We start from the raw sequence: 12804 nt of genomic DNA on the forward strand, positions 1-12804 counted from the left end.
GTTTGTTTATTAAACTCCATCTTTGCTTGATCACATTCTGCCTGTTTCATATGCATTTATATTTTTCTGCTTACAATGATCATGGTGTATTGTTATGTTTCAGGAGTTTATGTTCATATGATTCAAGTGCTTCACAGCTTCTAGAGTTAGGTGTGAGTGAGTTTTGTTCAACTGTTCCCAACTCACATGTTAAGTCTAGAGTCTGTTTTAGGGTTTTGTCACGGAATAGCCAAAGGGGGAGATTGTAAGGTTGAATTTATTCAACCATCTAATTGGCTTTATTCCGTGCCAAATTTGCTTGTAATTCAGCATTTAGTAACCCTGTATCTAGGTGGGTTTGTTGTAAGGGTAGTGAGTGAGATAGAGTGAAGATTGCTCAAGAGTGTGCAAGAAAACAGAGTGTCGCGGTTGGGACTCGCGGGTGGACTCGCGGCTGCAAGCCGCCAGAAGCTGCACACGTGCCAAACATGCTGGAAGATGAACAGTCATGCTAGCTGGAGCACTACAGGACAAAACAGGACAACTGGCCATACGGTTAACTCGCGACTGGATCTCGCGACTTGATCAAGCCGCGAGCCACCCCTGTTTTGGAAAAACCTGACGTTTCACATTCCTCTCCACTCTAGTATAAATACCCCTTTAACCCACGATTGAAAGAGAGCTTCCAGAGAGAATTTTGAGAGAGAAACCCTAAAGAAAAACCAGATTGTTTCACACACAATCCCTACCTTAGAGTCTCATCAAATTCCCTCACTCTCTTCCTCTCCATTGTCAAATCCTTGAGAGGCATTATACCAAACCTGGTTCTCACCATTATCATCTCTGTGAGACAGTCGTTTGGAGTTCTGGGAAGCAGTTAGGAAGGAGCCAATCTTCATTGGTTGATGCTACGGTATAGTAGCGGAATCCGGAAAGCTAGAAAAGAAAAAGGTTCGGCGCAACCTCGTTGGAGCAAGAAGCTTGGAGGGCTTAGGTGCACTGGGTAGATTAGGCTTGGAGGGTCTATTGCTGTCCTTGTATCCCAACTGTATTTTCTAGTGGATTGATTACCGCTTGGAGGGCGGCGGAGAGTTTTTTCGCCGAGGTCTTCGATTTCCTCTTCGATAACACATCGGATGTTATCTTTGTGTTTGCATCTTCTTTCCTCTCTATCTCTGCCTTTACATTATCTGCTGTGGTTTTATTTTGTTATGGCTTAGATAGTTGTTTAACCAATTTCATATTATAGCATATGTTAAGTTTCCGCACACTAGTTGTTTGACATATTGCTTGTGTTGATTAAGTTGGTTTTTGGGGGTCTAAACGTTCAAAAGTGTTTTTGTACACGTTTTTAAACTTTCAAATTCTATCTCCAGTCACAATTTGCATGAACAAACTTTGCTCAACACTTGTGCAACTTGTGTCACCTTTGGCAGCCCTTAAAATAATCATTTTATGTGTCTAGGGTTGTGAGAAAAGAAAACTCAAACACATAATCATGGATTGGAAGAAAACAGAACAGAAAAATTTATTTTTCTTAAACCTTGACAGATAGCTATCTGTCGAGCTGCTGTCGAGCTACAGGGTTGGAACAGCTCTTAAAGCTCAATAAATGCTAGCTCTCGAGCTTTAATGATAGGCACTTTCTCAGCTTGAATCTTGGACAGACTTGCATGGTTTTAACACTTGATCTTGAAACAATGTTTCTTAACGTATTAAACACATCCTAGATCTACTTAAATACAAGTAAAGTGCGTTTTGTCAAAAGATTAGCCAAATACATAAAATAGTGACATATGTTCCTAACATGTGAAACACATATGTCTTAACAGTTATCATAGCAAACTGCCTCTCTACCGCTGGAGTCATTCTGCTGGAATACTATCAATTCACTGATGCTATACAGCTGAAGCTACAAACCATCAAAGATAAGTGACTCTACTTCCATATCTTTAAATTTACATCATTGAGTACATGATTACTTCACCTTTAAATACATATTACTTTATTTCAACTACTGTTACAACTATTAATCAAAGCTATTATATCAAACACATATTACATATTTATTCAATCATTATCATGATTCTCAGACTTTGAGTTTTACCATTTTGTAGGCTTAAAAGTGCGCCTATAGCCATTGGATCATATGGCCCAATGTTGAGTTCCGAATGCAACTCCCCATACCAACCCGGGCATAGCAAGGTCACCCTTCCAAAGGACAACACGTGATGGAGCAACCAAAAAAAGGCCCCTGAACAATATCTATCATCACTTAAACTGAGGAGGGAAAAGCAAAAGTACATGAAATTCAAGGTCTTGAAATTGTTTGATGGATCAATTAGGTTCTATTCCTTGGTTATAAATCTCTAATAGTTTATTATTCTAGCATAATGTCAACTTAAAATTGTTAGAATATATTAGTATGTTATATATTAGAAAAGGATATCATATGCACATCAAGTTGAGTCACGTTATCTTTCTCTCTCTCTTAATTTATTTTTTTTCATTATTTTTTAATATGATATAAAACCATTCTTCTCGTCCTTCTCCTTTTTTCCAGGCCTCTAGCATTCCTTTCTAGTAATGAATCGCTCAAATAACATTCCTACAGTCGAGTAAGCATTGTTCCTCTAGAAATCTCGACCTTCCAAGTATGTTTCCGAGTTTCTGAGCACACCACTTGAAAGTTGAAAGAACTAAAATAGATATACAAAATGCCACAAAATCATCCAAATAAATAATTAATTAAACATCAAATAAAATTTAATCATTTAGTGGAGTAGTCCATAAAATTTCTAGTTGTGTGTAGGTGCCTCATAGTCATAATTCCCATGTTTACCTAATTCTCTGGAGCTCATATTTTGTGTAATATAGGCTAATTTACCATATTAATGGAGTTAACTAAATTAATTTAACGGATTTTTATTTCTTATTTTACGTTCTTTAATTTCGATTTTGATTTTGATTTTTTTTTAAAGGCCATCATTTTCAAATAAAACCAATTATTTTTTGAAATAGCCCTCGGAAGCTTCCCATGATGGTATCTAGAAGACTATTTTTTTTTCTCTCTCTCTCTCTCTTCTTATTCCCTTAGTTCATCTAAATACACATTCTAAAGACATTTTCTTTTCATCTTTCATATCATTATCGTCCCCTTACTCTTTCTTTTCCCTTATCTTTTTTACTTTCCCTTCCATCTCCCCATGTACACCTAAACATAATGTAAGGCTTAATGAGCGAAGCTGCGTGGGTGTTGCAGGATGGATATGCCATCACATCAATATCAATCAATCAATCATCAATATCAATATATATATAAAAGCAGAGACCTCATGTGAGAGTGCATGAACTCTTGCCAAGTGGCACTCTAATTTTGCATTTAGCCTTTTTTTATCTCTTTCATTATGTTTTTTTTTACTATTACCAAAAAGTTCACATATTAACTTATTTTACTTTTATTTCATTAATATCTCATTAATTGCCTAAGCTTACAACACACCTTTCATTATTCTTCATGTCTTTTAGCATACCTACTATTTTAGTATTTCAAAAAATAAAATAAAATAAAATAATAAGGACTAATAGTAATAACTAACGAGATAAGGCTCTGGAGAAAGATAAAGGGACACAAAAATGTTTAGATTGTTAAATAAAACACATTATTTCACTATATATTACCAAAATAAAATCTCTGACACTAACAAAACATTTGAAAAAGAGAGAAAGAGGAATACGAGGAGTCACCACCTCCGTTATACTGGCCTCCCACCACCATCAAGACACCGAAACCTTTACGACTAATTTTTTTTTTCTTTTTAAATTAGGGGCTTAAATATGATTTAGGTTTAGGTAATTTGGTTAGTTAGTTTTTGTTTTGGGTATATAAGTAGAGAGAATATTTGGTGCGCAATTAAAGCCATATTAATTCTATCATGGTTTAATTTTAAATTATCTATAAGACACATGCATACACACTTACCCACACCATATCTTAATGTCGCATTATCAATGTGGGAGACAGTCAGAGAGTTGGGCATACTTTTATTTCATAGTATGAAATATGTGAACACAACACAAATTAATTGATTTTCATGGTCTCATTACTCTTTTGCATTTATTTTTGGTTTTATAATTTAAAAAAAATAATAATCTTACCTTAAGAATGCTACAAATATGCAATGAAGTTACTAAACTAATTTTTAATATCTCAAAATGTATATGTTTCTTTACCCTAATTTAGTTTACTTTTTCTTTATAATATATGTACAACATTATCCAAAACCATTTTATATAAAATATTACAAAATTATCTGTGCATCGCATGGACAACTTACTAGTTGCTATAAAATAAAAAAGGACTAAAAATCAAGAGCAATGCCTCAAATATGTATCAACAATCAACATGTAAGATATAAATTACAATAAATTTATCCAATAATTAAAAAAAAAAAAATATATATATATATATATATATCACAGTAACACAAACTCAACAATCCAAAATACCAAGTTTTATCCAATCTATCTACTCGAACCCCGAATGCGTGTTATTTTTGCGTGTTGAATGGACGAAAAATCAATCAACAAGACAGCAAGCATGGAGCCCCTATTGTCAACATCGACGTTTATAAAAGTTTATTCACAAGTCCCAGTCAAAAGCATGTTTGGAAATCTCCTAGCTACTACAGTAAAAATGTTTTCAGGCTCCAAAGATTTGAAAATTTCAAATTATACAGAATTGGAAACATTTCTAATCTTAATATAGCACCGCTGGCCTACACAGTTCTAGATACCCTTCACCGACTAGTGAAATTTATAAGTCTAGGGACAAAATTTGAGTGTCACAATTATTTTTGTTACAATCTTAATGTGGGCGACTGTAAATAAAAGTAAGAATAGATAACTATAGGATAATGCATCCAGGAAAATTGGGCATCTTCCAGACTGCAATATAAAGAAGGAATCTTTTATGTTAATCTCAGGCAGCTGAATACTTTACTTTTCAATTAAGGATAATTTGAGAATGGATAAGTATTAAAATGTGTATATTATTAAATTCCTTTCAACTAAATTGTCATTCTTAAATATTCTTGAAATGCAGGACACTCTTCTTATATTTGTGATGGATCTTATTAATTAAATTTATGGTGCAATTAACCATATATGAACATGAAAGGAATAAACATTACAAAACTGTATTTCAAGAATAGCTAATAATTTTTCAGAGCTAAGACTGTCATAATTTTTCCTTTTTTTCCACGGGCTTAAAATTAATTAACAAGGACTTTTTTGGTAGTGTTAATTAATCGATCTTATTGGATTTTTTTTTTTTTTTTTTTTTTTTTTTTTTTTTTTTTTTTTTTTTTTTGGAGGGGGAAAGAATAGTTTGAATGAAAAAATCAAAATATAAGTCTATATGCCTTTGCTGTAAATGCATTATTGCCTTTCCCGTTTATGTCTATCTCTTTGCCATGTCCATATGGAACAATCGTTACGCAAGAAACTTGATTTTGTCTGAATCATTAGAGATTTAGAGTGTAGAAAAAGTTAATTACTTTGTATTAGGCATATCAAACTTTATGTGGGTCTCAAGATTAGAATGCTAGCAAAAAAATGTCTACCACTATAATGTAAACGTGTGGGGACTTTGCTGTCTGTGGAAATTCTCCGTCCTATGCATTGCAATGTATGTTTTCTTTTCACATTAGTCCTAGTGTAAAATAACAGATATTCCTCAAGTTTACACATATTAACAGAACATGGATAACAGTAAATATTTAAAAAGAGAAGGTAAAAAAAGGGAGTAAAAATTACAACCAATGGTGGTGGACTAAAAAAATAACACTGTTCTTTTTACATTAGCTGTTTCTTTAAGTGCATGTGTTTTTCTGACATAAAAATGTTCAGATTTATATTCCATTTCACATTATGGGTCCATTTGGATATAACTTATTTTGCTGAAAACTAAAAATATTGTAGTAAAATAATTTTTAAATGTGTGAATAATGCCGTGGGATTCATTTTTAATGAAAAAGTTGCTGAAAAGTGAAGTTTGTGGGCCCTGTGAACAGTGCACGGGACCTACTTATATTGCTGAAACGTGCACTGTACACTGAAAAAAAGTCAACAACTGCGGTTTAAAAAAAATAATAATAAAAAAAAAAAAAAGGAAAACGCAAAATGTGAACGCGCAAAACATGAATCCAAACCGCACCTATTACTTAATTTTTAAATTTGTGGAGTAAAGTTTTAAGCTTTTGAAATTGTTTTAGTTTGAAAATGAAACTGCTAATTATCTCTTTTTATTTTATTATGGGCAATAAAATAGTAGAAAAAATGTGAAAACTATCCATAAAATATTGTTTTTCCCTTAAGTGATTCGTTGGATTTTTTGATAATCACTTTTCCACTCAAAACAAAACTTTTTGTTTCTCAATTCTCTTTGTTTAATGAATATTATCAAATTGATTTATAAACATGCCGTGAAATGCATAATTTAATCAAAAAATTTTGAATTTCTTTGTTTCGTTACTATCCAAAATAAAGCAAATTAATAATAGAGAAAGAAAGAGGCTTCAAATTGAACCAGTGTCATATATTTCAGATTTTAATGGACAATTAAATTCTTCGGATCTAATGAAATAATGAATCATCATATAAACCTTGGGTTTTTTTTATGTAATCTCCTCATACTTTTTTATGTAATCTCCACTTATTATCTTTTTATTAGATGTAAATTTTGACAAATCTACTATTAAATAACATTTGCTTTTTATATCCTTCATGTTTGTAAAATTTCCTGAAAATCAAAAATCAATAATTATGCCATTAATCAAATGTTTAAATTTTAAATTTTTGTAATCTAAAATTATGCATAAAAAATAAGTTTTTTTTTTTTTTTGAGAAACAAACACACACACACAAGGGAGAGAGAAATGGGTTCTAACATTTAACATACGTGTTAAGAACATAAAGAACATACAATTTAATGATTAGATTTTCAAAATATTTAGCCATGTTAATTTTTTTTAGTGAAAGTTATAGTTATTGGATATAACTAAGTTTGTAACCAAACTTTCTCCATCTAGTAAACACATTTAACTTTAATTTGTTTTGGATGTAGTTTCATTTCTTTCTTGACTTGGTATCATTTTGATGGTTATTTTCTCTTCTAGAACACACCTTTTGTATATCAGACTCTTATAGCTGGCATATAATTTTGGCTTATAATGTTCTTTACACACTAACTTTAATAGTCTAGCAAATAAGGGGCGATTGCTTTACACACACTGTGGATTAAACAAACAAAACGACCCCACTCTACATAGAATGAGATTCTTTCCATTGAATGCATTTCAAAAAATTTCCTCAAAAAAAAAAAAAAAGAATGCATCTCAAAATTAAAATTTTATTTTCTAAATTTAACTACAAATAGAATATTACATTATTTAAAATTTTAAATAACGTAAGTTAGAAATTCCTTTAAACTTTTAATTTTAAATTTAAACCATAAAATGTACAGTATTTATTTTAATGAAGAGGACACACCCATTTAAAATACAGTAAATATGTTTTATATAAAGTATACACGTATTATGGTCCCTTTAAATTCTTTTTCATTCCTTAGGTTGACTCGGAGTCGGGGCATGAGAAATGCATGCCATGACAATGCAGGCAGAGCTCTTGTATAAATATACGAGAACTCTAGTGCCATAACCACAAAACTAGCGAGAAAGCCTTCTTCTTCATCTGCTTCTTTATCTCATCATCATGGCTCCTTTTTTTTCTATCCCATCAATTCTCACCACCATTAAGTTCTTCCTGTTATTTTCATTTCTTGTGGGGATGGTCTCTGCTCAGTTGTCCTCTACTTTCTATGCAACATCATGCCCTAATGCCCTTTCCACCATTAAATCAGCTGTAGACTCTGCAGTGTCAAGTGAGCCACGCATGGGAGCATCCTTGCTCCGTCTTCACTTTCATGACTGCTTTGTTAATGCAAGTCATCTTAACTCTCTTCCCCCATTTTTTTTCTTCTGCATTATCGACAAATATCTGCATGTGGTGTGCATGTGGGTGTGTATGTTTAAATGCTTGAAATAAAAGTCCTATGTTCTACTTTTGAGTGTTCCACTTTACGTTCTACCAATGCAATATGCTATATGTTTGATTTGTTTTTTTTTTTGGTTCTTAAATCAATGATTATTTTTTAAGGAAAAGAAATGTGTTGGATAGATGATTTGTATTCTTAATGCATGCTTGAAGACATATTGGTTGTTCAGGCCTCAGTGTCATATAGTACCATATGGAGTACATTAGCTAGCCAATAGCCATCCAAACAAACCAGGATTAGCATAGCTTACGGCATATATATCGGCCCAATTTAGCCCTACTCGCCATGCGCCTTAGATTTCTTTGAGTTGCTTATTGATTTAAGTTTTTCCAATGAATTATTTAAGGGGGAGCTTGAGAGAAGAGAGAGATATGAAAACTTTTTAAAACGCTTTCTTTATTTTATTTTTAAAAACAACCCTGTTTTAGATAATGTATTTTATCAAATTTCATTCCCAAATAATCAAATAAACACAAATTTATTTGGCCAGTATATATTTGCAACTATAGTTTTTTTTTTTTTTTTAATCTGCTTAAAGGAAAATGACTTTAGCAGATAAGCTGATCATTTATTTCAACTATTGTGACTAATATAATTTGTGTGAGACACTCATTTGTTATAGTCGTTCTTTGTCTCACTTTTAAGTAAATAAGCTGCTCCTTCAGCAAAAAAAAAAAAAAAAAAAAAAAAAAAATGTAAATAAGCTGCTCCAATGCACACCTATTACATAGTCTCTTCCTTTCCACAACAGAGAGTTAAAAAAATAAAAATAAAATAAAATAAAATAAGAGGATGAAGAAATATAATATACTCTGATTGCTGAATTGTTTAGAAGACAAGGACTTCAACATCTTTGAGTCAACTTTGAGTCAAGTTCACTTTTTTGAGGTTTATGCAAATGCATAGGTGGGAGTATTACTTTTTTATTATTATATTTAATAGAAGAAGAAAGTGATCACATTATCTCATGACAATATTACCTGACGTGTTCATAGTACCTCCTTACATGAAGGTAATAAACACAAGTGCTAACAATGAAACATTACCTATAAGCATTACATATATATGTATAAAATAACCTTACATTTGATTTATATTTATTTTGGCATATATTACATCATATAGCCACACGGCATGCATTGCATCATAATTACATCAAAATAATTATAATCCTTCTTTTTGGGCATAAATCTAAATTATAGAACTTTTTGGCTAACCTCTTATAAAAGAGATTGACTCCGTCCGTCACTTTTGGCCAGCCTGCTTGATAACTTTTATGTTTCACATCGTGTTGCTGCATGAGCCATGTCTTTTGATTTTTTTTTAACAAACTTTTATGTTTCACATCATGTTGCTACATAAGCCATGTCTTTTGATTTTTTTTAATAAAAGAAAAGCATAAATTTCATGCAAACTGCAGGGATAGTGATGCTACTTTTATATGCGCGCGCGCGCGCACACACACACATATATATATATATATATATATATATATTCAAGAAAATTGATCTGCCCAGGGCTTTTTATAATTTTACTAACTTTCCTTCTAATTTGAAACAAGATACCTATTACTCTCTTAAAATGCAAATTATTTATACTAACCTCTTTTGAAAGACTGAAAACATACGTTAAAAAATTGCAACAAAAAAAAAATAAAAGCTTTAAAAAATCTAAAATTTCCTATTAGAAGGGGCATGAATGATAGTTTAAGTCGAGGATAATAGTTTTCATTTTAAGAGTGGTGATTGCTTTAATCCATGTTAGAGGGGAGATCAATGTAATAATGAAAACCTTAAAAGATGGCAGTGTAAGTTTCTATTTATATACTTACAATAACTGAGAGGAAGAGATTCAAGTCTAGTTTCTCTTAAATGGGAGAGCTAGAGCTAGACAATGCCACTAAATATAAAGCTCTTGCTACAGTGATGCTAATTGAATACAAAAGAAACTGGACTAAATTTTGCAAATGGATTATTGAACTCTTCAATTTATGGAAGCATATATATATGTGTGTATTTGTGGTGATAGGGATGTGATGCATCGGTACTATTGGATGAAGAAAGACAAGCTCCTCCCAATAAAAATTCAATAAGGGGCTTTGAGGTAATAGACACCATCAAATCTCAATTGGAGGACTTGTGCCTTGGGGTTGTGTCTTGTGCTGACATCTTAGCTGTTGCTGCGAGAGACTCTGTTGTTGCTGTAAGAAACTTGGCATTATTTATGAACTTCAAACCATAATATTAGTATGTTATAATTTTAGCCTTTCTCTTTCAATGTCATTTTCATCATATTATTTATTTGAATTTAGCTTGATGGACTTGGTTGGACCGTCGAATTGGGCAGAAGAGACTCTGCCACTGCAAGTGGCGATGCTGCTATTTCAAACCTCCCTTCTCCATTTTCAAGTCTTGGTGAACTTATCAACAACTTCTCTAGCAAAGGTTTCACTGTCAAAGAAATGGTGGCTCTCTCAGGTGGTGACATCAATCTTAGTTTGATCTTATTACTAAGGATATAACAAATATCTGAATAAACTTCATAAATTGATTTGTCAATTTTTAAAAACAAAACAACAAAAAATAATTAAGAAAATTATTTATTATACCATAGATGTGACCCTAATAACATTCATTGACGTAAATTTGTAATATTTTTGTTGTAGAATTACTAATAACTTCAACATTTCCTTACTCTTATAATTTGTTCAGGATCTCACACAATAGGCCAAGCACAGTGCAAGAACTTCCGACCTAGGATTTACAATGAAACCAACATAGATTCCTCATTCACAACTTCATTGCAATCGGACTGTCCAAGCACTGGTGGTGACAGCAATCTTGCCCCTCTAGATGTGACCAGTTCAGAATCCTTTGACAATGAATACTTCAATAATTTGATAAGCAAAAAGGGTCTCTTGCACTCAGACCAACAACTCTTCAATGGGGGTTCCACAGATTCCCTTGTTGACGCTTACAGCACCAACTCGGAAAGCTTTCTAACAGACTTTGCTAATGCAATGGTAAAGATGGGGGAACTTAGCCCTCTCACGGGCACAAGTGGTCAAATCAGAACAAATTGCAACAAAGCAAACTGAGTTAAGGCACTAGAGTTTGCCGTTTGAGTGTCCATGTATTCTCATTGTTCTTCGTTATTTTGTGGTTGGGCAGATAATATAAAAAAATAAGGGCATTATTGCTCGTGTAATTTAGCTTTCTAGTGACAGCGAAGTGAGTATGAGATATATATCAAAAGACCATTCTTTTGAATTCTAGTAAGGCCAATTATATTGGTTCTTGATAATTTGATCGAGCACACTACTCAAGTCCTATAGCATCAGAAGGCTTTATGTCTCTAGGATTTATGGTCATTTTATTCAGGCTGTCTATCTTATTAACAGAATGTACTCAAGAAGCAACAAATTTTAAAATCTCTTTCATTTAGTTATGTCTATGAGTTTATCTGTTATCCAAAGTGTCCTTTTCAATTCCCAAGTCTTTTTAGTTGTGTTTTAAGTATTTAGTCATGTTATTGAATTTTATTACTTGTTTTGATCTTGAAAATGCTAATTGTGATTAATAATTGGAGGGTTGTTCCATGCAAGTTGGTCTAGTATAAGTCCTACTTCATGTATGTATGGAAATAAAGGAGTGAATAATAAGTGATCCTTTGGCTGTTGAGAAGAATAGTTTTTTACCATTATCTTTCAGTGGATTCATATAGGTGGTGAGTTTATTGCTTTATATCTCTTAGGGGATTCCTTAGAGTGTTGTACATTTCTATCCTTTATTTTGTATCCCTTGGGTCCTTCAGGTGGTGAGCTTACTTATCCTTGTGAGTGTATACTTATGTTCCTTTCTTTCTCTCCAAAAAAAAATCCAGTATCTGTTTGGTATTTGAGTTTTGGTTTTCAAGGCTTATCGTCGTCATTGTGGGCTTAACGTTGAAGCACCTCCAACTCGAAAAAGAGACCTTCGTGATGTTGAAGTGGCTGATTTATGGATAGAAGCTCAAGACTCTTCTGAAGCTGCTTTAGAGGGTGGTGATTCTCATCATGATTTAGAGAGTGGATCTTCTTCTAGTGAAAATGAAGATTCTGAACCCCTTTTACTGTAGGGAATATCCTAAGATGCAAAAATAAAGAAGAAGAAAAATGAGCCAAAGAAAATAATCATATAAAACAATATTTACATAATTCGATAATTTGCCTATGTCCACAAAGTTGCAGTGATTTCATTATTTTCAAAAAAAAATATAAAATACGGTAGTACAATTTTTCTCTCTCAAAATAACATTTTAGACCCTAATATGAAACAATGGCATTTATATCCTAGACGAAAGATTCACAATGGGCCTATAGACCCAAGCTTCCTCACCATGGATTAAGCCTCAAAAAATCTCTTATTAAAACTGTGACACTTTTATATCAAATAGAATCATAATTCAAATCAAACATAGCTAGGCTTTACATAGCCCAACATTTACTGTGCTCAATGTCAAGCATCGAGTGAAGAGTATTTTCCTCAATTTCATGCTTGAAGGAATCAGAGGTTCAAATGAGATTGATTGGATGTGAAAGTTGATATTCCCTAGTTTGAAGGGATAATACAAACATATAGAATTCTTAATTGGCTATACTCAATGGAGCAAATCCTTGCTAATGAATGTATCAGATTTGGATTTGGTGCAAAATCTAGGGCTATTGCATC

General features: G+C 32.5%; 1 protein-coding gene across 1 annotated transcript; it reads left to right on the plus strand.

Annotated features, from left to right (window-relative positions):
- Positions 1 to 7714: 7714 nt before the first annotated feature.
- Positions 7715 to 11508, plus strand: LOC126692520 (cationic peroxidase 1-like). Its single transcript, XM_050388144.1, has 4 exons — positions 7715 to 7980; positions 10124 to 10297; positions 10407 to 10572; positions 10807 to 11508. The coding sequence occupies exons 1-4, from the start codon at positions 7753 to 7755 to the stop codon at positions 11190 to 11192; spliced, it is 954 nt and encodes a 317-aa protein (XP_050244101.1). The 5' UTR covers positions 7715 to 7752; the 3' UTR covers positions 11193 to 11508.
- Positions 11509 to 12804: the final 1296 nt, after the last annotated feature.

The sequence above is a fragment of the Quercus robur genome, chromosome 7 (assembly GCF_932294415.1).
Source record: "Quercus robur chromosome 7, dhQueRobu3.1, whole genome shotgun sequence".
Classification (NCBI taxonomy): Eukaryota; Viridiplantae; Streptophyta; class Magnoliopsida; order Fagales; family Fagaceae; genus Quercus; species Quercus robur.

What these genes read in the sequence shown, in the direction of transcription:
- LOC126692520 (XM_050388144.1), top strand. Translation starts at nt 7,753, where the DNA reads ATGGCTCCTTTTTTTTCTATCCCATCAATTCTCACCACCATTAAGTTC. An exon ending in TTCATGACTGCTTTGTTAAT is followed by an intron (nt 7,981 to 10,123) that starts GCAAGTCATCTT and finishes TTGTGGTGATAG; the next exon opens with GGATGTGATGCATCGGTACT. An exon ending in CGAGAGACTCTGTTGTTGCT is followed by an intron (nt 10,298 to 10,406) that starts GTAAGAAACTTG and finishes ATTTGAATTTAG; the next exon opens with CTTGATGGACTTGGTTGGAC.